Below are 25,833 nucleotides of genomic sequence, written 5' to 3' on the forward strand. Positions count from 1 at the left end.
TCTTGCAGCGTGCCCCCTGGACACGCAGCCAGGGGCTGTGCTGTGTGGGTGTGTGCATGGTGCTTCCACGAGTGTGCATTTGCACCTCGCTCCGGCTCAGCATCCTCGTGGGGTGGTGGGGAAGAGAGAGGGCTGCCTGTCCGCAGGGGCGTGTGACAGGGAGTGCGTGCCAGCCCACGCGTGTGTGAGTTCATGTGTGTGTATATGCGTGGATATGTGTGGGTGTGTGTATGTGTGTGTGTGTGCGGGCGGGCGTGGGGCGGATGCGCGCAGCGGGGCCGGGAGCGCGTCCCCGGCGCTGTGCCGGGGGGTGCGGGCTGAGCTCATCGCTGGCTCCCCGGCGCTCCTTACCAGTGGCTTCTGCGGTCACATGGGTTATGTGCTGGAGTTTAAAAGAGCTTATAGCCCCCGAGCCGGTGCAGAAGCAGCCGGTGGTTGCATGGGGTAGAGCCGGGAGCGGCTGCGAGGAAAGCGCCGTGAGTACCGGGTGGCCGGGAACGGAGGGTGGTGCGGGGTGTCCCGCCACCCACCCCCCCACCCCTTACCCGCGGGACGGTGGAGGGGGCGGGCGCGGGGGTCACCGGAGGCGACACCCAGTACCCGCCGCCGAAGCTCCGCTGCCTTTCAGGGAGGCGAAAAGGGAAGCGGGAGGGGAACAGGAAAGCTTTCCCTCTCCTCCCTCGGCATTCCCTCCCGCACCTTTCCCCACCGCGCCCACGCGTGTCCTTCCCCCCCCCACGCTGCTGGGGCAGGGTCGAAGCCCACCAGGAAACAATTTGGGCAACTTACTTTCCTGCTCCGCCCTCCGGGAGGGATGGGGGGCCACGGGGTTGGGGGCGTCCCCGAGCCCCCCAGGGCAGCGGGTCCGCGGAGGGGAGGCACGGCGGGACCCCCACCACCCACCCACACCCCCATTCCCAGCAGGGAACCATATCGGCCGCTGGGAACCGTATCAGGTTGAAGGCTGGGAAAAGGATGATCCCTCCTGCCTGCTGCATTGCACTGAGCAGGGCTGGAGCCGAGGTTGCGGGGTGGCTCTTTGTAAACCGGAGCCTGTGGATTTCCTGGGCGGGAGAGCAGAGTTTTTCTTCGTTTCTCCAAAGGTGCAACTTTTCCTGCCCTTTCCTCTTTGTGGCAGCGCTGATTTTTTTTCAAATTATTATTATTTTATTATTATTATTATTTTATTTTATTTTTAGCGGGGGGAGTGTGATTTTATAAGAAAAGCGTCTGCTTGGCGCTTCTGTGGATCTGCTTTCCCTGGGCTAGGCAGTTCATCTCAAGCGCGAGTACGAGGGCTGCTTTCCAGAATTGCATAATACACACCGATCCCTTTGCTGCACAAACTCCCTGACATTTCCAGATCTTGGTGACTTCCCCCGCTGCAATCTTAAAACCGGATCGGGACTCTTACTTAAGTAAGCAGCGTGTGAGCTAATTTGTGCTGCCTTCACTGAGGGCAGAACCTGGTTTGCATGTTTTGACTTCCCTGGGTTCTCTGGCAGTTGTTTGTTTCTTATTCCACTAAACTTTTTTGGGGGGATAAAGGCTGGTACTTCTCTCTCTTAAAAAGCTCCTTTCTTCTCCACCCCGTGCTTAGACACGTGTAGGGTCTGTACAGGGCACAGGTTGCAGAGAGGGTTTTGCTGCCAAAGCTATTTGGTATCTTTTCCACATCTCTTTGTGTTTCAATTTATGGGACTGTGCAGGAGGTCCTTTCCTTGAATTGCTTTTTGCTCAGGGACTCGCCGACTTCTCCTAGGATTTTGCTAATTTAACTCTGAGCATGCCCCCCTCTCCGTCCACACGCGTTGTTCAAATCCATGAGGGACAGGACCTGCACACGCCGCTGCCGGTCCTGCCTGCTGTGAGTGCAGGCAGCGAGGCAGAGACACTAACTGCTTCCTGCAAAATGTGCAAATACGTGGGAACAGACGTTCTTATTCCTCTCTCCCTGCCCCTCTGTGAGGAGGCAGGGTTTCGCCGTGATCGCTGGAGATGTGCGAAGGATGCTCGTGTCCAACCGGGCACCTTCTCTGGAACCCGGTCCTGGGACCAGAGTTTGCTGGGGTTTGCTGGGGAGGGTGGACTCTTGTGAGGCTGTGCTTTGGAAATGAGAGCCCCGTGCGTGGCAGACTTCTTTGCAACAGTGCTTTAGGGTAACTTCATCAGAGCCTGTTGCCAGAACAGGCCAAGCCGTGATCTGATGATCGTGCATGATTTTTGGTCTGATTTGCCCAGAGAGGACCCGATCCTGCCACGGCGCTGTGTCTCTATCCCCATGGAAGGTGCTCAGCACCTCCTGGACTTGGGAAGAAAGAAGCCCTGGTGGCTCTCGGACCCACGAAGATTATGATGCTCATACACATACAAATAGTTCTGAGCAGCCAGGGCTCAGTTTTCTGAGACGTGGCCGAGTCTCTGAAGCTGGCAGCAGGACTTTTGTGGGTGTGAGCCCCTGGTCCCAGCCACTCTCAATTAATTCCCCAGCAAGCTGTAGGAATGCATCCTGGTCCAGCTCAGGCTGGGGCTGGGTGTGCGTCTGGGGAGCCTATCTCGGCTCTGTCGTTTGTTATCGCTGTCGCTGCCATTACGCCTGACAAATGGGAGTTGCTGAGTAATGTGCTGCTTGTGTGTAAATATCTGAGTGCTCGCAGCTGAGCTCACTCCTGCGACTTTGCAGGAAAACGTCTCAGCACCTTTTCCCTGAGAAGACCTAGGAGTGCAAAACCATCCTTTGGCGGGGACCCTCCCACCCCTCCCGGTGGGTTTAGCCTTTGCTCTTTTCTGCTTTCCTGCAACTGTGAAGCCTCCATTCTCTCGGGTTAATGTAGAGGCCCTGCTGCTTTCCTGAGTGTGAACCGGAGGTGGAAAAGGGCTCTCTGTGCGTGTGTGTATGTGTGTGCACCTTCTTAGGCACCTTCTTAGTATGGTTACTCCCAAGGGTCCTTCTCCTAAGCAGAAAGATTTTCAGATACTTTGTTTTGATACAGTCGCACGCAACTGGGAAAAAAGTTTGGGGTTGAGGGTTGTTTGGTTGTGGGTTTTCTTTTTTTTAACCTACCTACTCAGCCTGGAGTTCGCCATAATTTCATCCCATTACTGCTGAAGATACTAAATTATTCCTTCCTATATCGTTTTCATCCCATTTGCAGATTAGCATCTGACTGCTTCTGTCAGTACTTGCCCAGCCCAGCTAGACTGATCACAGCTCTTTTAATCTCCCCTTGTAAACCAATCCCTCCTGCCTCCTGATCATTTTTGTCACTGTTTTTTTTCTGAAATCCCTCCAATTTGTCCATTTTGTGTTGGTGACGTATGCCTGGCCCTAAACATGATGTATACCAGGCATGGCAGCGTGAGGGAAGGACACCTCCTCCCCTCCCACCCCGCTGTGGCTTGTGATGCTTTGTCAGCACTGAACTGAGTTACTTCCCCATTATTCTAAGCTATAGTCCCTGCTCAGTGTTGCAGAAGAAAGCAGCATACGCAGGTCAGACCCTGAGGAGAATTCCTCCAAATTTTGGCCATGCGTTGCCGAGGTTTGGTTGCATGCTGCTGGCACATGCTGGCTGAAAGGGGATGGTGCTGTTCTGGGGTACATCTCTCTCTGGAAGCTAAAAGTGGAATGAGGAGGGATATGCAAAATTAGAGTGGGAAAGCTGGGTCGGGGCTGCCGGACAGATGGGGAAACTGAGGCATGTGCACAGGATCAACACATATTTCTGGTGTTCCTTGTCCAGCACATGCCTCCTGTTTAGGTGCTTTTAGTGCATGGTCTGGTCGTAGTTACACCCAGCAGGGGTGCAGCCAGCACAGGTATTTTACTAGGAGATACTGGAATTTGCTTCTCAGTCAGAGCAGGCTGGCAGGCCAGGGTGCTGGGTTCTGGGCTCGTTTTATTCACTGCTTCTCTTGTTGGTGGCCAGAGCTCGATGCCACAGGTGCCCTTACAGGGAATGGAAGGGGACTTTGTGCAAAGGCAGTGGTGTCTTTGGGGTTTTCTCATCCCAAACCCTGCATTCCTAGCACCAAGCATTCCCATTAGCTGGAAGGGCATAGACCATCTATTTTTAGGAGGAGTTGTATTCTGGAAAGCGTCCACCACCTCTCTGCCTCCTCCTCTTGGCCTCTGGCCAGGGACAGTACTCGGGCTATCTGCTGGTGGGGCAAGATCTTGCTGAGGCTCTGCAGGAGCATAAGGGAGGTGACACAGTGCCGGGCATGGGGACACCTTGGGGGGGAGGGCTGCTGCTGCCCCAGAGGTGCTGGAGGGAGGGCCAGGGAGCACCTGAACTGTTGGAAATGTCACTGAATTGTGCTGCAGGGCACGGTGGCAGCCTTCCTGGGGTATAAGTACGGGCACTGCCTGGGCCAGCTGGAACCCGGTGCCGGTGCCTGGTGCCGATCCGTTCGCCAGGATGACACTAGGGGGCACGAGATCTGCTGGAATCCCCTTGCCGGGGATGAGGAGGAAAGATGCAAAAGCTGCTCTTGACCCTTCAAGCCCCATACAACATCCTCTTGCTCATTTTGTTAGAATCCGAGTGCTAAACCCCAAGGGCTGCCCCGGGTTACTCGTCCTGTGGCGAGGGCACTCCGGACACTGCTCTGCTGGATCCGTGTGTCCGTGGAAGCAGCAGGAGTAAGGATGGGAGCACTCAGCTGGAAACATCTCCAAAGCAAGGAGGAGATGGATTCAGCCAGAGTGCCAGGAAGTCTCTGAGGGTATTTGGGAAATCCAGGAAAACACCTAGCATGGTTTTAATGCCTCTCCAGAGGCACTGTCCAGAGCAGGGCTTAAGTTAGATTTAGGGTTGGCTTTCAAGATGAAGCATGTTATGGGTTTCATTTTCTGCTGGATGTTAAGTTCTTGTGTGATGTCTCCTCAGGGTCATGTTTTCCTAAAGCAGCAGAAACTTTAGAAACTTTGATGTAATGAATGATTCAGGTCGATGTGAAACATTGGGGGGATTTTTTTGTGTACATATATATGTGTGTATGTGTATAGCTGGGTAGAGTGAAAATAATTTGTTTCTGTAGGTATGCTTATGTATTTCTGAATACATTCAGCTGTAAAATTGTTGTCTGTGCTTAAAAGCTATTATTCCAGCTGTGAATGCATGTATGTATATTAAAATACTGTATACTGGAGCCTCTCTCCCTTGTTATAACAAACCTTGTGAAAAGCAAATAAAGAGACATTGTTCTCATAACGGGCTTGGAAGGACTCAATATTTATCTTCTATGAATCTTGGTAATTTTTGTTCAGCATGTTTGCAGTTATGATGGTGGGTTGTTTTGGGGTTTTTTCCCCCTATCTACTTATTTTAAGCTAGTGGGTAACTGAAAAAATTCACATAGTTTCAGTTTATCGATAGCTTAATGAAAACAGAAGTCAACTTTCTGGATTGAAATGCTGATGCTTGGTGTCACGGGCATATTTTATTTCTGAATGGTTAGTTTTCCCAACACCTTCTGTCACCAGATACCGAGCTCCTTTGCTGGAGCACGACTTCTTTCCCATGCCCCCAGGCAATATTTTTAGTAGGACACTGACGCACCGCGAATACTCCCTTTCTCCTAGGAAAGGCTTTGCTGACTGTTGTTGAAAGTAGCACTGGGATGGTTAGAAATGAGAGATCACAGGAGGACGACACCGCTGCGACAATGTGTTTGCTTTGTGCCTTTGGTGGAGGTTTTGTGTCCGGCCATGCGAGCGCGGACTCGAGGGCATTTCCCCAGCTGTTTTCTGAGCCAGCAGTGAGGAGTAGGGGTTTATTTATTTTGAGATGCCTTGTGAAGTGGAAGGGAAGAAGTGCCGAGTCTACTTTCAAGTCAATTAGGAATTGTATCCGAAGGCGTGACCTGGTTTGAAGAGGGGAGGGTGATTTGTCTGAAGGTGTTACCTAATTAGAGGGTATAGTCAGGGCTCTAATTAGCCGTGACACCCTAAAGATGTCATCGAAGACCTCTTGAGGCACTGCTGATCTGGCGGCGTGGCTGTGAGCACTCTGGGCAGCCTGGCCATGCGCTGCTGGGACTACCACCCTCTGTCTGGGAGGCAGCCTGGATGCTGAAGGAAGCTGTTTTCCTACAGGTGACTTGCCATGGCCTCCCAGACTGCTGCCAGCATCAAATGATGTTCATAAAGTCACAAAGTGAAAGCAAAGCTGCAGCAGATGGAAGATAATACTAGTGCCCATTATGTGGGAAATCTCTCTGTTTTTCCTGGGTGGGGGGTTGGGGGGAATTGCTTTCTGCTGCTCCCTGCTTGGGGGAGGCTGGAAGACTTTGCCATAAATGATGCTGCACTGGAGTGGTGTCTGTGTGTGCAGCAGCTGTTGGAGGGATCGTGATGCTTCTCAGCATTGCTTTACAGAGGGGACATAGGATCAACTGAAATCTGGCTTGCCTGGACCTGGTTGCATTTAAATACTATGTAACACACCCTGTGAGAGGGGGAACCTGGCAGGGGAAGCAGGACAAAAAATGCTGGGTATGGGGGAGAGGCTGCTGGGGAGGCTTTGCCCTGGTAACTTGGAAACCTGGACCTTTGATGACCCCAATAGAGGTGGTGGGGTGGTTGGTCCACCTCTGAGAGAAGGGACTTGGGGCTACTCCAGGGCTGCTCTCACTCCCTGCTTTTTATCCACCAAATCAAATTATGTTTATTGAGTCAGTTCACCCCTCCCAGCAAGGAGAAGACAGTTTGAGCTGCCCATTCCCCACAGCCAGTGGGGAGAAGCCAGTACAAGTGACCAGTTGGAAATGGGGAGCAGGCTGGTGGATGAGCATGGAGAGCAGTGCTGGTTGTCATTCCCAGCACCAGTGAGTAAAAGCATCCTCTCCTTTGTGAGGGCTGAGATCACTACTGCTGTCAGAACCCCCCCTTAATGGGGTTTTGATCGAGTCCCTCAGTACCCAAATACCCCCTGAGGGTGATGTTCAGCTCTGGATGTCCCCAGACCTCCTTGGGAGGAAGGAGCTACTGCTCCTTGGGTTTTGATAGGAAAAGGAGATCCTTGGGGCAAGGCAGGGTCAACTGTGTGTTTTGTCAGTGTTGTGAGAAGCCTTGCTCTTCAGAGGGACTGGTGACCAGCTTTGCTTTGTAGGTAGTATCACAGTACCTCTAAAGCAAATATACAGCCAGTCACATCCCAGTACCAGTTATTACTGAAGGATGCACCTGCTTTTAATTATGTGGGTGTTAAGCCAGTGAATGCATTTGATTCACAAAGTTGCAGCCTAGTATTTTCCTGATTCTAGTGGTCTCTAGTGGCTTTCCCAGTCTCTGGGAAAGATGAGTCTCTGGGCACAGATGAGAATAACTTGGAGACTGGGTGTAGGAACCTGCAGGACCTTGTCATGGCCATGTGGGGATGACCCACTCAGATACCCACCCAGCTATCCCTCCTCCATGCTATTGTCATGGCTCCCCAGTGTTGCAGGAAGGAATACTGCATTTTGGGGTGCCATGCTGTAGGTGAAAGGGAGGTAGAGACGGTAGCTGGTTTTTGGCTGCTCTTTGCTCCAGAAATTTTGACCTTCTTTGCTCCAGAAATAGCATTTTTTAGGGTGACCATCTAGGCATCTTATTGCTACTTGCTTTGAAAACACCCACCACCAAACCTGAGGATGAGCCAGGCTGATCCCTGCCCAAATTCTGTGCAGGCACAGCAGCTATTGCATGCTGCATGGGGTCATCTGTGAGAGGTGTAAAGTTCCCCTTGCTGGAGATTTCCAAGTAATGCAGAAGCAGGGATCTGCTGCTGCTGCTGTCATGCTTGGGGAAGGCAGGCTGGGCAGGGTTCCTTAGGGCCAGGAGCAGGCAATACTACATATAATAAAGAAGCTTGTGTCTGCTAGGAATATAGGTACGCTGTCTGCACTGTGGTCCTTTTGTCAGTGTCCTAAAATGCTGGTGATAATAAGGACACATCCTCTCCTATGGTTCAACCGTGGTTCTGGGATGTGAAGGGCAGGCAGTCTGTGCCAGACTTTGCCAATGTGTGATTTACCCTCTGCTGTGCATCTGAGCTAAGGGCTTGAAAAATAAATACATTAAAAAGAAGGAGAGAGAACAAAATGCTGCTGCTGCTCTGAGATTTGATCAAAAAAAGCTCCATCCAGTCCTCTGGGCTTCTCACTTAGCAAAGAGTTCTAGAAATAACTGTGTTACAGTACAGGTATACCTACAAATAACTATGGGTTCAGGGAGGGGATGGCTTTGTTCCAGATGAAATGCATGTCAGATTTTTTTTATTCCCCAAAAGACGTGTGATTCTTGTTCCCTGAATATGAAGACCTTCAAAGCCACCTGGGATTGCTCTGCTTTGAAATCTTTGCTTAGCCTGTTCTCTTTCCCCAGCATGCTGAACGCCTGTATTGGTGTGAGGCCATTTGATTTGGGAGCCCAGTTTTTTTGGGGGGGAAAGGAGGAGGGAAGAAGTCACACCCAAGGCTGTGTTTCACAGCTCTCCAGTGCAGCAGTTTGGAGCAGTTTCCTCTCACCCCATGCCCTGGACATGTGCAGGGCAGCCGATTCCCCACACGTGTTGCACAGACACATTTCCATGCTGGCTCTTTGTGCCTGCTCACCTATTTGCAGCTGGGGGAGCTGAAGCTGCTCTCTCTTGTGATTCACACACAAAAAAGTCTCTCTCTCTCTCTCTCTCACTCTCTCTCTCTGGATGGAGTTGTCTGTGCTTTTATTGACCTGGTTCCGGGAACAACAGAGGCTTTTCCGTCTCCTGGACTCATGATTTCTTCAAGGGCTATGGAGCAGGGGATGGCTCCTGCTGATGGTGTGTTTCCAGTCCTCCTAACACGATTAGTTTGACAGGCCCATTGGGTATGTTGGCAAGTCTAGTTTTCGTTTTGTGTGTGAAAGTAAGTGTTGTGACAGGGCAGAGAGCACTGGCTAATACTGAAATCTGTGCCAGAGGGACCATATCGGGTAGATGGTATCTTTGGCTGTGCCACAGGTGTCCTCTGCCACCTGGCAGAAACCCCTTGCCCTTTTGATTGGACATTTCTGTAGTAGGCAATACCCAGAACATTTTGGGGCTCCTTTTTTTTCTGTGGTTGGAGTTAATAGCTGCCACTAACCACTTCCCATCCATGCACCCTGCTTGCTGGGCTCCAGTTTAGTGTTTACTGGTTTCCCCCTGCAATGCTGAGACACATCAAGTACTTGGGGCTTGTTGAGATGGGACACGGACTCAGAGAGGGATCACTGGTACTCTGTATCCCTCTTCTGCCCAGTGCTTTTTGCTGTACAGACAAATCTGCTGCCCCAAGCCCTCTTTGCTTTGGATTGGCGAATTCCAAGTTCATCCTCTTTGCTTGCTCCTCTATAAAGAATGAAGAGTAACTCCTCAAGCAGCAATGGTCAGTCCCAGACCTCAAGGGTGTGCGTCCTATTTTTGGCACATCTTTACCTCCAGTCAGGCCAACAATGCTGGTTTTTTCCAAGGAGGGTTTCTTTAGGCACAGGGAAGAGCCAGTCATTAACTGATGGGTTTACTATCTCCTCAGGGCTGCTAAAATCTGGAGAGGATGATATGACTTGCCCAAGATGAAGGTGTCAATGGCAAGGGAGTTTGTTTGATGATTTCAACGTTCCCTCTCATAATGAGGAATTGGGATGCTCTGACCTGTGCTTGGAACTAAGAACCAAAGAAGAGGTTTGGGTTATTGCATACCTGCATTTCAGCTTGGAGGGTTCCTTAAGGCTGCTTGCACATTACCATTGCCAGGTACCTCACCAGGGTCAGCCTTTAACCTTGCTGTGACCTGGGGCTGCAGGGAAGCATCATTGCCTGCAAAGAGAGGAAACTGAAACCTGGAGTGGCTTTGGGATTTCCTGGAGGTCCCAGAGCAGAGCTGGTGGCAGAAGACCAGCTCTCTGGAGTTGCTGACAGCTCATGCCAGCTGCAGGACACATTAGTAAATACTCTGCATAGACCAGACCAGGGCATCCAGCTCTCTGTGCAGTGCTGTGTGCTTATCTGTCTGTCTCTAGTTCTTCTGGCAGCTAAACCCCTGAGATGACATTTAAAGGCTTTACATTTATTCTTGCCAGTTCCAGATCAAATTTGCTGATTTGTCAAGCTGAAGATGCTTTTCTCCTAAGTGCTGGCCCTGCAGCAGCTCACCCTGGTCCATCCTTGCCTTGTAGCAGTCCAGCTGGGTTCCTCCTGCCTCTCCTGTCACTGACAGTAAGGTGTGGGGGGTGGAGCAAGAGCTCAGCTGGTGGGTGTGTGAAGAAAAACAGATTTCACCTACCCTTTCACCTGCTGGTTAAGCTATTCTAGAACCAGCTGGCACTGGGTGTCCAACAGCAGCAGGAACCAGGGCTTGCACTGGAAAAGATGTGCTGGTAGGTGCTTGCTCTTGGCAGGGGGATTGAAAGTAGATGATCTGTAAGGTCCCTGTCAACCTATTCTGTAATTCTATGGAGAGGGCAATATAATCCCTTCCTCTTCCTCAAGCCTGCCTCTGACCTAGATCTTAGTGGCAGGTACACATGCAATGAGCTGGTGGGTTCTCAGCAGAGACTCAGCAGGCTCTGTGTCTGCCCTGAGACAACCCAAGGAGGGACACTAATCAGTGGCTCACCTGCTGGGTTTCAGCAAGGAAGGCAAGCACTTGTCTGTGTGTGGTGAGTACATTGCCCTCTTGTCCCCAGAGGCTGTCACTCTATCACTTTGCTATGCCCTGCTGGCAGGGAGTGGCACCAGGAGATGCCTCTGCTGCAGTTGTCTGCCTTGGGGACAAGCACAGGCATGTGTCTCCAGTTGGAAGTCAGCTTGGGGAGCAGAGAAACCTCCCCAGAACATGAATTTGCAAGCTCTGTTGTGTCGTAGTCCCTCCCAGGCAGTCGCAGCCTTCTGCCACCGTGTGAGCTGGGAGGAGATCTTGCTGGATTCAGTGCCTGTTTCCCAGAAAAAAAAAGGGATGGTGTCACCTCTGCTCTGGAGCAGTCGGCGCAGAGAGCCAGAGATGGCTGCAGGCACTGGAGCTGGAGATGTCCCTTGGTTACAGGAGCCAGCTTTGGTCCTCAGAGCATTTTTTGAGGGCTTTGTGCAGTAATGGTTTTAAATCCACCCCTTTCTCTTCTGCAAGCCTTCTCCCAGATGAGGCCTAATGATAAAGGCAGTCCTGAGACAGTTGTACTTCACTGGCTTTTTCCAAGCTCTCACTTTATGCCCACCAGACCCTGTCTGTTGGGAGCTGCCTGAGCAGCATTTTCCAGGAGGGATGGCAGCTCAGAGGATACCACATATTCAGTGAGGTGATGCCAGTTTAACCCAGCTGATGACCCTTTTGCATCCCCAGCACTCACTGCCATGCCTGTGGAGGACACCAAGCAGCTATTTGACAGTAGAGACATGAACTGACCTGCAACTTGGCTTTAAGGGCAGAGTCAGTGCATGTGGATGCAGTAAGGCTGTGACACAAGCAATTAGAGTGTTGGCTTCAAGGACCAAAAGCCTGAGGTTCTTCCCATCACCCAGGCTAGGAGATGGAGGGATTTAATTATTGTTCTTACTTTTTTTCCCGAAGTAGCTTAGACAACTTTCTAAAAATTAAAGGAAGACAGAAAAAACAAAGGACTTGTCCTTCTGCTGAACCCTTTTGCCATTAACCCTTCTGCTGTACCATGTCCAGATGGTGTGACTGGGCTCCTCAGTGCCCACCAGCATCTCTCTGAAGGCACCCTTGGGCACAGCTGTGTCTATAGAGCAGCAAGGCAGCATCTCCTTCATTCTGCAGAAGTGGGATCTGCCCAAAGTAGAGACTCTGCCACGGTAATGCTCAGTTTCAAAGCCTTGTTTGCTCATCATCCCATGTCTCCTCTCCCCCCCCTCCCCCCTCCTTGCCAATTGCTGCTATGGACATTAATTTTTCCCAGATTTCTGCTTCCCATTGAATATCTCTGTTATGGATCATTTTCCTTGCATGTGTTAGCTGGTATTTTCCCAAAGCTGAATCTTGTGCTATTTCCTGCCTGTCTTTTTCTGATTTCTCTTGCTCAGTTTTCTGTTAAGCCTAAACCCACCTTAGGTTTTGGTGGTTTTGTTGTTTGGTTGGTTTGGTTTGGGTTGGTTTGTTTTGGTTTTGGTTTTGGTTTTTATTTGTGGGTTGGTTGGGTTTGTTTGTTTTGGTGTGTGTTTGGTTTTTTGGGTTTGGTTTTGTGGTTGTTGGGTTGTGTGTGTGTCTGTGTGTGTCTGTGTCTGTGTGTGTGTGTGTCTGTGTGTGTGTTGTTTTGTTTCGTTTTCTTCTCACTTTAGAGGAAGCTTCTAAAAGTTTGCGAAAGGGGAGCAATCGGACGTTCTTAAAATGAGAAGTACTTCCCACCTGTGCCTTGCTTAGCACCTCCCAAGCTGTAGAAAAGTCCCATGATAGCTGGGGGGGGAGGATAGATCAGGTGTTTTGGGGGTGGGGAGAGCTCTGAGGAAGGGAAGGGCTGCAGGGCAGGGGCAGGCTGCTGGGGCTGTCAGGAGTTTGCAAGGGCTGCGTGGAAAAGCTCCTGTTTGCATCGGTGTCCAAAGGGAAGGGAGGTAAGATGGGAGGCCCTGTACTGGGGGGAGGTCTGAAGGAAATAAGAGTGTAAGGGTGAGGCTATGAAGCCAGGCTGGGTAAGAGGAGTGTTCTCCGTGGTGGTGTTGCTGGAGATGCCTGTTGAGGGAGGGAATAAAAAATAATCACATTGTCATTTAAGTGATTTTCTGTAGCTCTCTGTAATTTCCCAAGTGGAAACTTATTAACTTATTTTAGGCTTCAAGTCACTCCTATGCAATTTGTTCCTCTAGCTGTGTGTGCTACTCAAACTGAAGCTGTGTGATAGTTTTTTGGGTTTTGGTTTTTTTTGGTTTTTTTTTTTTGGGGGGGGAGGAGTGAGGTTTTTTAGTTGATTGTTTTTTTGTTGGTTTTTGTTTCTTTGGGGTTTTTTGTTTTGTTTTTATTTGTGGCTCTTTGCTCAGGTCTCACTTCCTTAATTGCTCGTTGTAGCTTTTATCTCTTCCCACTGCCGCTGTTGCTGTTTTATCTCCCCTCAAGGAGAGGGGAATTAGCAGTAAATGGGACAGGATTACTACAGACATCCACACCTCCTCCCCCCTCCCCTCCTCCGGCTGAGCTGGCGATGAAGCATCCCTGGTGTTGTGTCCTGTTGCTCTGCCCTAGTTCTGCTGTGCACATCCAAAGGGGGTGTGTAACCTTTTTTGCAGGAGGAAGCAGAAACAGGGAGCGTCCTGATGGGAAGGAGTAGAATGGGTGGCTTTTCCTATTTGGAGTAATGAGGCCCTTTATACATCCCTTTTGTAGACTTCACCTTCCTTGTACCCTTCATCAAAGGAGCAGGACACTGCTGCTTTTCGCAAAGACCAGTGCAAGGGGACCACGGCTTCATGCTACAAGCTCAGGAGCCAGACAGTGGCTTAAAGACTAAATGTATCTGTTGCTGCAGCTCTGGGCTTCTAAAAAAACAAAACAAAACAAAACAAAACAAAACAAAAAAAATCTAAGTTGTTGCTGTATAGTTCTCGGGGCTGGCTCTGCTGTGGTTATCACTTAGGTAGCATTTGGCTAACATGGGTGAAGCCTGGAGCTGTATAGAAAGTGATAAGATAAGGCAGGGTTATGATTTGCCTGTCTGATCCTGAAGCTTTGTGCATTATTTAGTATGTGTAGCAGGAGGTCAGTAACCTCTTGATAATTGTCATTAGATTAGTTGGGCAGGATAATCACCTGCTCAGAAAAAAACACAACACTTCCTGTTCAGTAGCTGGGGTTTAACTGAAAATAAATAGTCTTTTAATTATAAGGACATTGTCAAGGTCAAGAGGCTCAAAGATTTGCTTTCTCTTTTTTCCTCTGGTATGTTTACACAGATCCTGCAATTCTTTGTTAGGTTTTTGGTGTTGTGGTTTGTTTTGTGGGTTGGTTTTTTTTTTTCTCTTCCCCCTTTCTCTCTTAAATCGAAACCAAGAGCTTCAGAGCTCTTAAAGGAAATTCAACACTTCCACAGCAGTGAACGTGAGTGGTGTTGCAATAGCCAAGTGGTGCTTGTGCCCCGCTGCAGCTGAGTGACCCTATGCTAATGAGCAGGGCACTCGCTTAGCGAGCTGGGAGTGTGTTCCACCAGCCTGAGCAGACCCAACCCGGCAGAGATGCTGCTTCCCTCCTCATCATCATCTCTGCTTAATTGTGGGATGGATCCGGACCAGCAGAAGAGGCTGCACGTTGTTCCGTGCTAATGCGGCAGAGGGGTATCCCCTGCTTGGTCAGCCCGACCTGCGTCCCACCCTGTTGAAATGAGGGTGGGTTGTTGGCTCCCGGGTGTGGCTTTGTTGCAGTCATCAGCTGCTGCTTTTAGAGAGCCCAGGGATGAATAGGTGGGAGTGAAGCTCATGCCCCTACCAGTACTAATGGGCTGTGCAAACGGGATTCTGCTGAGGAAGTGAATAGGGTGTTAAAGCTGGGGTTGGTGCTTGTGGCCGGCTAAAATCTCTGCCCTGCCCTCCCAGGACTGGCTCTGCTTGCTATTTACCTTCTTCACATGGCTGGCAAAAGTAAACCCTGGGGGGTTTTGGTAGCTTTCTGGTCTGGCCATCTGCAGTACTGACCCTTGGTGGGTGAGATTTGGGCAGGGCTGGCAGGTGCTCAGGTAGGTTCAGAGCTGGTGGTGCCCAAAGTGTTGGAGAGCTTGCCATGCCCATGCTGGGTGCTGTGGCTCCTGTGCAGTGTGCTGTGATGGAGGTAGCTTTGCTTTGAACCAAGCAGTGGTGTGGAATATATCAGGGAAGCTCTCAGCTCACTGTCCTGAGCTTGGCCATGAGCCAGGAGAAGCTGTGCAGGGAGACTTCAGACCTGGTAACCTGTATGGCAGAAGGGGAAATGATTGCATGTTTGTGCCAGTTGTGAGTGTGTCTTGCCATGGGAAAAAAATTAAACTGCAGGTGTGGGCAGAAGAGCTATTGCATGGAGCCCTTACTGCTCTGGGGGTTTGTGTGTTTTCCCAGGCTAATGGCCCATAACTGGGGATTCTCATCAGCAGAGCTGGTGGGGCTTGCACTCAGCCCATCTTCACCAGGAATCTGCTGCTCTCGTTCCCTGTCACAGGCTGTGACAGATGCCCAAGGCAAAGTGAGGGCATGGCTCTTACAGTGTGGCCTGACGACTGCTGCCACACGTCCAGTGTGTGGGTGCTCCCTTGCTCTTCTTCTCTGGAAGATGGGAGGAGAAAGGGCTGCCTTGACAGCTTGTTTTGAAAGCAAAATTACTCCAGGGCTAGGTTTCTTTTTCTTTTTTTTTCTTCCCCTGCTCTTCATATCATCTCCCCCCCACCACCACCACCACCTTTTTTCTCTTTTCCTTGACAGAAAAAACATAACTCATCTTTGTTTAATTGGTGCTTTGTGGCTGTCTCCTGCCAGAACTCAGCAGAGAGGGGGCTGGCTCGATCAAAATGACTCTAAGTTGGGAAGCTGTTACATGTCTGGCTTGACTGTCTAAAACAAAAAAAATCAACTTTTATTTCAAACCCCCCCCCTTCCCCCCTCTTCCCTACCCAGTTGTAAGCCAATTCCTCATGCATCATAAAAGCAAAAAGATGGATGCTGTTGTAAGCCCTTCTCAAAAGCCACCCCTCTGGAGGAGCCTGATTGATGTGGAGAGCACACAGCTGAATGCTGGCAAGACAGCATGGCACATGCTTGACCTTCTGCTGAGCATGGGCTTGTGAGCATCTAATTGGCATGTTCTTGTAAGGTTTAGACCATTTCATGATCTTGTATGTAAGAGCTGATGGTGCCTGAAACACAAAATAAGTGTGTTTTGCGGCCTGAAGCTGTGCCAGCAGAGGTTTAGGCTGGGTATCAGGAAGCACATCCTCACAGAGAGGGTGATCAGGCATTGGGATGGGCTGCCCAGGGAAGTGGTGGGGTCACCATCCCTGGAGATGTTTAAGGAGAGACTGGATGTGGCACTCAGTGCCATGGAACAGCTGATGTGGTGGTGTTAGGTGATGGGCTGGACTTGTTGATCTCAGAGGTCCTTTTAGCCTCATTGATTCTTTGGGTCAAGGGGAAAGCTCTCTCCTCCTTAGTCAAAGCTGCAGTGTGCTGGCAGTAGGCAGGTCAAGTAGATCTGGCTGTGCTGTCCTTTTGACCATGATCCCTAGGTGACCAGGACAAAAGCAGGTTAAGAGCAGTGCCCCTGGCTCTCCAGGAGTGTCCCTTCCCCACCCTGCCTGTTTCCATCTCTGGTGATATGAGGCCAGGTAACATCCCCAGTGGGGTGGCATACCTGGAAGGGAGTCCCTACCCTTCTGCTGTCTTCAAGCTCCTACTCTGGTAGAAGTCCCTACTCTTCTGCTGTCTTCAAGCTCCTACTCTGGTAGAAAACAGCATGGGGTTTCCTGTGCTATGAGACCCACTGGAGCATTTGCAGGCTGGGTTTCTCCTGATCTTTGCAGACCAAAAGCAGATACATAGTTTGCTGCAACCTCTGGCCCATGCCTGAATGAAGGATTCTCCCTCCAAGAGGCTCCAGCTGCCCTCCTGAAACGGGATGGGTATCTCCTGGTGCTGCTTGTTCCAGCCCTGCTATTTGGGGTGTTAGGTCCTTCCTGGGGGATAGGGCAGGCATGCCCTTTGTGTGCCTTCTGTCTGGATCAGTCCCTGTGCAAGGAGATGGCAAAAAAGTCAATTGCTGCCATAGGCAGGGGCAAGGCAGAAACTTTAAGCTTGTTTTGGCTTAGGGACATGTTCTAAACTTGCTGGACTGTGCTAGAAGCATAGTCTTGCATAAGCATAAGTAGCTTTTGGTGGAGAACAGCTCTGGTTCATGTTGGATGGAGGAAATGGAGGTGACTGCAAGTTGCTTTACAGCAGCTTCTTGGTCACTTCTGAGACATCAGAACAAGCCTGGTGCTGGGGCAGTGCTTCTGTAGGTGCTTCTTGGGATGATGGGACCAAAACATAAATAAGCTTGCTTATTAGAATCATAGAATTGCTCAGGATGGAGAAGACCTTCAAGATCATAGAGTTCAGCCTCATCATAACCCTACTACCCTATTCCTGATGACACACCACTGAACTGTGTCCCCAGGCATCACGTCCAGACAATTTTAAAACCCATTTAGGGATGGAGACTTAACCACCTCCCTGGGGAGCCTGTTCCAGTGGTAACCAACCCTTTCTGTAAAGAAGTTTCTCCAATATCCAACCAAAATCTCCCCTGACACAACTTGAAGCCATTTCCCCTTGTCCTGTTAACATTATTAATATAATTAACATTAGGAAGTTCTGTGGATTATCTTGGGTAGACTCAAGATAAGTGAGCAGTAGTGAACAGTGTTTTCGTTTTGGGGGAAAATGGAGTGGGATGCAAGAGCAGCTTGGAAGTTTCAGCTAGAAGTTGATGGGATCAGACCAGGGCCTGCTTGCCCAAGGAAAAGCATCTACAGTGATGGACAAGTGAGAAAGTGGGAGCCTGGAAAAGCTGGGTGCAGCTGGAGGTGTTATGTGATGTTATGGCTGATGTTACTGGGTCAAAGAGGTAATGTGGTGAGCAGGTGTTACTCAGAATGGGAGTGTATTTGTTGTGGAGGTGCACTCAAGGGAGAACTGGGAAACTGGCTTGTGCTGGGGTGAGCTGTGACAACCAGATTTCAGGGAGAAGGTGTCACAGTGACACTGCTGCAACTTTGCACAGCCACCAAAGTGCTGTGGGTGGGGTGTCCTAGTGTCTAGTGGATGCTTGCATAGAGAGAAGAGAGGAAAGGGTTGGAGCCAAGTCCTGGCTGGACTGATGGAAGTCTGCAGTCACTTTACTGTCAGCAGTGAAGAGTGCTGCTGCAATGATCTTACCCCACTCCTGAGACAGACAAGGAGGTGAAACACCATCCGAGAGAGACCAAAGCCCTGATAGGCTGCAGGTGGTGGGAGAGATGGGGATGTTTAGATTGTGAACAGGGTTGAGTGCCCAAAGGAAGAGGTATTTGAGGGAAGCAGACCCCTGAGGCTAGTTCATTATTATATTCTATTTGGGAATTTTGGACCCTCTTGTGGGAGGGATGAAAAAATAAATAGCAGCTTCCTCAAAGTAAAATCCTAATTTGCCAGATCACCTCATACAGAACTTCCTGTATTCTGAATGTAGAATTTTTCTTTTCCTTTTGGGGGGACTGCACCAGGCATCTTCCCTCAGGGGTGCTTGTTCTTTCCCATCCACAGCCCTTCTTCTTGCAGTCGCCCAGAGCCTTTCCTAGCTTGTTCTCATCTCTGGTACACCAAGGCATTGATACTCTGGTTCTGTCTTGCTTCTGATTTGCAGAATTTATTCAGCAAATATTCAGTCCCTCCCCAGAGCTGGCTGTATCGATCTGCAAGGATGGGAGAAGCTGGCAGTCATTCTTGTGGGCCACTTTTATTTTTAGCTCCAGGTCTGCAGTTGCAGGGCTCCCACCCAACCATGCTACAGCTGTGGTTGCTCTTCTTGGGGGTCTCTGGAGGAGAGCAGGGCAAGGTGCTCTATCCCTGGTAGTTTAAGGGATAATGCAGTGAATCTTTGCTGTTTTTTCTTCTGGCCCTCCTTCTATCCGTTGCTTTAGTAACTGTGGTCCTTGCCAGTGGAAAATAACTGGTACATACCTATTCTTAAGTTCCTGAGGAGTCTTAATGTTATTTCCAGGCTGGAAATACCATACACCATAGGGCAGAAATTGAGGGCTGCAGTAATTCCAGTATTGCACTGGAACCTCTGAGGAGCAGCTGGCTGCTTGTCTCGGGCAGAGGCTTTGTTGGTATCCCCTTGTTCTTGCTGCCAGGTGTGTGATGGACAGTGGCTCCTCTGCTCTGAGCCTGCGAATAGGGCTATGGGGAGAGAGGGAAGGAGGGATGCACTTCAGCAGAGGAAGTTTGTTTGGGAGCTCTGTGCAATACACCTTGCCTTGGGGACCAACTTTCTGCTCCTTCAAGGTGAGGATAGCTCAGCCTGCTGCAAGCTCTTGCTGTTTGTGCCTTTCCAGGTGGAGAAGGTGCAGGGCAGAGAGGAGAAGATGGCCCCTTCCTGCCTCCCTCTTCCCCATGGGTGGGATTCTAAGATGGGGTGGGAGTCCCTTTAGCCGAGGTGAGTTGGGAGCCCTAATTGCCCCTCTTCCCAAGGCTCCTGTGTGTGTTAACGATCTGTAATGGGATAGGTTGTGTTAGCCTATTAAGCCCCAATGGGGTTCCTTGTCAACTTAAAAGTGTGAAGAATTTCACTCAACCATGTTCAAGTATTTCCATCCCCTTTAATAGCTTCATGCATTGATTTAACCCTGTGGCAGCTGGGGTTGTCTGCTGGGAAAAGCCATCTGGCTCTCCCCAGCCTCTTGTCCTGCCTTCATGCAGTTACTTGGGCCAAGATTAGCATTTCTGGGGGATCTTATTAGCAGGGAGGGCTGCTTTTGGTCTTTTCTTCACAGTCCTCCTGGTGGCTGCCTTGACAGAGCCAGCGTGGGAAGCAGTTTTCCTTCCATCGGGCTGAGCTTGGTCCTGCTTTGCTGCTTTTAATGAGAGTAATTTTGCCCTGGCTTGTATCAGCCACAGCCCACCTGTGCTGCCAATTACACTGTCGATTTGGTGTGACCTGCGAAGCAGGGATCAGGGTGTCCAAGGTTTAAGTGTTTCTGAGCTGCAAGGTGTGAAAAATCTCACCAGTGTTGAAACGGAGACGAGTGGGGGAGGAGCTTTCGGGGTTGTGAAAGACCTGAGGACATGCTGGTATCAGGTGCTGTTGATCTCTGGGGAATTCAGAGACTCAAGGGCTTGCTAATTGCAGGCGTGTTGCCAGCATGTTGGGAAAGAAAGTCCTTAATTACAGGCCTTTTTTTTTTTTTTTTTTTTTTCGGTTATTGAATCATTTAAGTGTGTACTGTAACACCAAGATGCCTGTTAGGCTGCCCGTGTAGACCCGAAGTTTGTGCCTGTATGCAAGCATGCTGGCAGGGCTCTGGGAGGGGAGCACGGGGAGTGGTTCTGCCACACAAACAGCATGCATCTGTCATTCATTTCCCATTTCTGGGAAAGCTGCTACACAGACACCATCCAAGATGAGCTTTCTGCCGTGTCCATGTAGACATGACTTCCTTCTGGATGGTGGCTGATGCTCAAATCTGTTCCTGTCTCCTCGTAATAAATGTTGTTATTGTTATGGTTTCAGTCATTGCCAGGCAGATTTGAAGGATGATATTGGCTGGACTGGTGTTAACCTCTATCCTTCAAGGCCCCAGGAAAAAGGCAGTGGCAGGGGGATGAAAAATAGAGTAGCTGGGTGATTGCAACACCAGGGAGCCCTATCCTGGAGCTTAGTGCCTTTGCTGATATTTCTGCAACAGCAAGCAGCCCCTGCATATAAATATATGGATATAAGGCATGCACTTGAAGTTTTGGTTGGTTTGAGATGCTCTCCTGTGTGTGGAGAAGACCTGGGATGCGTGCTGGCTGAAAGGAATTCTTAAAATGTTCTTTCTTTGCTTCCTGCCTTCCTATCTTTGACAGCTGTGGAACAGGATGCCCAGGGAGGTTGTGGGATCTCCTCTGGAGACTTTCAAAACCCACCCGGACACATCCCTATGTGACCTGCTGTAGGTGACCAGGCTCTGCCAGGGAGATTGGACTAGATGTTCTTTTGGGGTCCCTTACAACCCCTTACATCTCATGATTTTTGTGGTTTTGGAGGCTGGAAGGGCACTTCAGTGACTTTACAGGTGCTGTGGTCCAGTGACTTTAAAGTGATGTGGTCCTGCCTTGGTGCAGAGAAGGAGGCACAGCCTGTGGATAGTTTCTGACAGCATGGATGCATGCAGGATGACTTGTATCAGTAATAACTTGTGTCAACTCTTATTCTGTTGAGGTTTCGTGTGTAGGGAGCAGCTTGTGCTGTCACTAGCAAGCAGTGCTCAAAAGGTGCTTGGTGGATTTTGGGGAAGGTGTGTGCTGGCTTTTGCCCTGTGTGCAGGACAGCTGTCTCCTTGGTGTTTTGTTCAGCAGTGCCATGTTCTATATTAATACCTCTGCAAGGAAGAGGGCTCCAGATTTTGAAGGTGGAACAATTTTGGGGGGAGTAGCAAGTGACTGAGGAGGTGTTTGTAGGCTCCATCTTCAAAGTATTGGGCAGTGGGGGAGGAGTTGATGCATTTTGAAGAAATGTGAAGATGCTGTTGACAAAGTGAAGGCTAGCTTCTGTTTCAGAGTATTAGACCTTCTCTGGACACCCTGGTACAGCCTGCCCTGAGTCTGTTCTTTCTTGGCAAGGATATTCTTGTAAATGGAAAAGCTGGCCTGGATGACCTTCTGTGTCTGGCTATTGGAGGAAATGTGCTGATCCTAAACAAGCGTTTCCAGAGCTGAGCTTTCAGGCTGGGGATCTGTTGATCTCTCTGCTGAAATGCTAGGGTTGGCAGCCAGGCTGCGGTTCTTCTCGAGTGCCTGGGCTTGCTCCCAACACAGGCCCATCAGGCCACTTGTGATACGAGCTTGCATCTGACTCTGAAGGTCAAATGGCTTGCAGCAGGGTGACAAAGGAGCCCTTGATCTGAAAGCGAGATTGTTCTTGTGCCTCGCCCCAGGAGGGGTCTTGTGGCCTGGGATGCGTGCTGGCTGAAAGGAATTCTTAAAATGTTCTTTCTTTGCTCCTGTCAAAAGCCCTTGCAAATGTGAATCAAAATATCTGCCCCAGTGCTTTCCTGCTGCGTGCTTTAGGCTGGCTTATTCCCTGAGATTAGTACAGCCTAATGTCCTGGGGTCCTGTCCCTGACAGGGGACAGTAGTGGACATGGAAGAAAAGGCACAAGAAGGGTTAGCATGCACTGGTGTAGCCCCAGACTTTGACAGCTTGTGGCTCAAATGTTTTCAACTAGAAGTAAAGAGTTTGTTTTGTTTTGTTTTTTCCTCCTCTGCTGTGAATTTGTCCAAGGACATAGAATCAAGAAATCAAGTCTGGATCACCTGCAGTGTCTTCCAGATGGTACTCCCAGCACTCTGCTACACCTTTTGTGAGGGGCTGCTCTTTTCTACAGTAGGGACCTGCTGCCCACTGCCTTTTTCTGTGTCCTGCTCTGGGGGCTTGGATGCTGCTAAGAGATGAGTGGGAAACCCATGTTTCATAATCCACCAGTGCAAAGCCTGTGCTTATCTACCTCCATCCCTGCAGCTGCAGGATGTCTTCAGCAAAGCCCTGTGCTCTGAGGAGTCTTGCATGACACTGTGAACCCCACTCTCCACCCCTTCTCTGCCTGGCCATGCCTCGTTGAGAGTCTCCAGGCACATGTTTCATGCCATACCATGGCTACCTTGTTTCATCTCTCCAGTGCTGATGCCTAAGAGCTGAGAGATCATCTTGTTCCTGCAGGGAGGCAGTGGCTGCAGGCTGGGGTCCTGTGTGCAGATGGCTGGGATGTGCTGCAGCTCTGAGGTGCATCCCAGCCACACCTCATGGAGATTTCCACTGATCCTGTCCCTTACTGAGGTGCTGTTCAATTCAGTCCTGGCTATGAAGCGACTGATCTTGTACTGGGCAAATGAAATGCCAACATCTCAGCCTAAAAAATACCTCTTAACTTTCTTTGTGCAATTTTTTTAATGAAAGGAAAAAGCATGAACTGGCAGCACCGATTCTGGTGAGCCTTTGGCAGTGGCCTTCTGATCATGGGGAAAGCAGATTGGGGTGGCATCTGCATTACAAGCAACTGTGCTGGGGCTGGAGGGAGGCTGAGGTCACTAGACTGATCACCCAGTCTTGGTCCATTGGTGGTGGTGTGTTAATTACTGCCTTCATGTGTTAACATGACACTTACACCAGGGGGACCTGTCATACCCTTAACTTCTTGTGAGCTGTCCTGATGGTGACTGTCATTCCTGTCACAGAATCTGTAAGTAAAAGGCAGCTCACAGGTCCCTGGGAGGCAATGAGTCTACTTAAGCATGTCAAAGGGCTTGTGGCATGGCCATATTGCATTTGTAGCCTGACTTCCAACCATCCTGCTCTGCTTCTGCTGCGTCTGTGTCTTTCTACCATCTGCTTGCCCTTGAGATTCAGGGCATGGTGCTTGGCCCCAGTAGTGATGTGCAAGGATGTTTGCAGTGCAGGGATGAGCTGTCCTGTGCCCTTGGGGGAAAAAAACACCATCAGAAGAGGCACTAGGAACTCCCATCTGTAGTGTGTGCCTGTTGCACTTTGCTGGGAGCAACAATGAGGCAGATGGGAGCATTTTGGTCTTGCTCCCCAGCTGCTCCATGCCTGTTCCACTGAGCTGTAGGCATCACGTTGTTTGCAGTTTCTTGCTCCCTGTGTAGGTCACTTGCTCAGTGGCTTGGGCTAGGATAACCCCCACCGGGGTCTGGCCTGTGGAGATTGTGGGTTGCAACCTTGGTAGAAGTTTTCTTACATTCCTGGGTAACCAAAAGCTGAGTGGTTGTAGCTTTTTCTTCAGAAAAAAAGCAAGTACCTGATGGCTTATGCTCCCCTGGGTGAGGCAAGGTCTGAGCAGCCAGACTGCAGCCAGTGGAAAGCATGTTCCCTGCATGCCATTAAGTCTCACACATTGCTATTACAGCTGGCTGTGAAGGGCTTGGGGGATTTCTCTGCTTTCCCCATGTAACTAATACAAAATCTCATCTACTTAAGATGCAGGTCTGCCCCTCCACTCCCTCTACCCTGCAACTTTGGGTCATGGATGGTCACTTAAAAAATCACAGCACTCTATTTGCCTTGAACTGAAGGAGGCTGTGTGACCCTCAGTCTCTGACAAAGAGATGCTGCACGGGCACGTGAGGGATTTTTTTTTTTTTTTTAAATATATATCCTCTGCTTGTACCCTCATTTTGGAACTCTGAGCTATTTAGGGAGTGGATGATTGGGAGGCTGGCAGCGATGAAAGGACGAGGGTGAACTGTCACTTGGTGCTGGTCCAGAGTAGCCAAAGAGCTTGTGTGGGGCTGCCCAGGCATCCTTGCTGGTGGAAGATGAAGTGTCTGGGCTGTCTGCAGCTGATGGGCAGCTCCACTCAGCCTCCCCCTCCCAGAATCTGATGCCCCAGGTGCTCTTTCCCTGGGGATCAGGGCCTGCCAAAGGGAAAACAAGTGTCCTTCTATTGTTCCTCACAGGGCACCGCAATGCAATGTGAAGCTGTCAGGTTTTTCCCTGCATCTTCCAGCTCCTGGGGGACAGGCATGGATTAGCCTACCCAGGGCTACCTGCAGCCCACCTGGCTGTCCCTGATGCCTCTCCCAGGAGCTGAGAAGCAGAGGAAAGGTGTGGCACAGACTGCAGAGGAGATGGCTGGTGTGTTTTGCACTTCTCTTGAGCAGCTCCTGATCATCAGTCCTGGCAGGCTCCCTGTGCCCAGGAGCAAGAGTATCCTGGTAATGCAGGAAGCAGAGGACAGGAAGTCAGAAAGGGGACTAGGAGGTCAAGGCTCAAGTCCAGCCAAGGTTATTGTCACCCCAGGCTTTCCCAGGTGATTTGAAGGCTATTGCTGTTGTGTGGGCAGTGTACTGTGATCCTTTTAATAGGATGCTTTCAGAGACACTTAGGAATTAGGTCTCTGGCCCCAGGTACAGCACTGGGTGCCCTGTTGTGTCCAGGCTGGTCTGAGGACAGCTGGGCAAAAGGTTACTTTGTGGCAGAGCACAAGCTGTTTTCTCAGAAATGATGAGGAAGGAAGGGAAACTCTCCTTGTTTGTTTCCAAATCCTTTCCTAATCGGATGGATTAGGATGTGCAGCGCTGTGATTGTCCAAACCATAACAAACTTTCCTGCTTGAAGCAATAGGAAGCATAGCAAAAACTCAGTTTGCAGGAAATGAATTAAAATAAAGACAAAAATGGCCTGATATATATATATTTAATCTGTTTGCCTCTCATCTGACCTTTGACTGTACAAGACCTTGGGCCAGCACACCCTCAGGTGGAACAAGCTGCTGGTTTGTTGCTCCAAAGCATAAAGACAGCTTGTCCTGCTGTTAAGGCCCAACTCCATGTACATCATCTGCATTCCTGCTGCAGCAGGGAAGATGGTAGGAGTTTTAAGGCCCATTGGTTATATGGCTTCTTTCTTTCCTGGTCATGCTGTGGCCATGAAGATCGCAGCCTTCAGAACAGCATTTCTTTGTTTTTAAGAGCCACATTGCCTCTTAGACAAACATCCCGGTGCTGTTCTCTGAAGTGTTGCAACATTTCTCTTGTTTGCTCTCTCCCTTATCTGCTTCTGTATGGGTGTGAAGTTTTGCCTTTGCAGCTGTTCTTGGGTCGATCTGTGGTGTCTTCAAAGTCTCGGGTTGAGAAGGTCTGGGGAGCTCCGTGCTGGTGTTTGGGGCTAGAAAGGAGGTCAGCACCTGAAAACATCCTCTCTTGGGATGCGTTGCATTTCTCTCTTCTTCTATCAGTCAGTAATGAGCTGGCTGAGCTCATTATACCCAGGAGACTTTGTCCCTGCCTTGCTAGCTTTGAGGCCTTCTAATCTGCTTCCATGGGCATTAATTTCTGAGCTTTCTCCAGAGCTGTCACCAGCTTAGACCACATACCTCTTCAGGACTGAATGCTCTTGTGTTATCATTTGGAAATACATGAGGGAAAAAGATATTTTTAAGAGGGATGATAATAGCCTTGTGTTTGAGGAGAATGAAACATTAAGATACCTCTTCTGGTGTGCCTGTGGCTCACTCTGTGTCTGTGTGTGAAGCTGAAGCATTATTTTCTAGGAAAGAGATCTTTGTTGTTACCATCTTCTAGTGGTACCTGCAGATGCCTATCTCCTGTGATCTTATCTCCTCATCCT

The 25,833-nt window shown here is 49.9% G+C and overlaps 1 protein-coding gene across 2 annotated transcripts in view; it reads left to right on the plus strand.

Moving 5' to 3' along the window:
• Nucleotides 1-326: 326 nt before the first annotated feature.
• The window catches only part of CNTFR (ciliary neurotrophic factor receptor), a 192,150-nt gene continuing 166,643 nt past the window's right edge, over nt 327-25,833 (plus strand). The window contains exon 1 of one of the 2 annotated variants that reach the window (XM_030467803.1): nt 327-476. In XM_030467803.1, the coding sequence (XP_030323663.1) occupies nt 378-476 (99 nt within the window). In that variant the 5' untranslated portion in view covers nt 327-377. The remainder of the gene's footprint in view (nt 477-25,833) is intronic. The other variant, XM_030467804.1, reaches the window with a different exon arrangement.

Source organism: Calypte anna, chromosome Z (genome assembly GCF_003957555.1).
Source record: "Calypte anna isolate BGI_N300 chromosome Z, bCalAnn1_v1.p, whole genome shotgun sequence".
In the NCBI taxonomy this organism is placed as follows: Eukaryota; Metazoa; Chordata; class Aves; order Apodiformes; family Trochilidae; genus Calypte; species Calypte anna.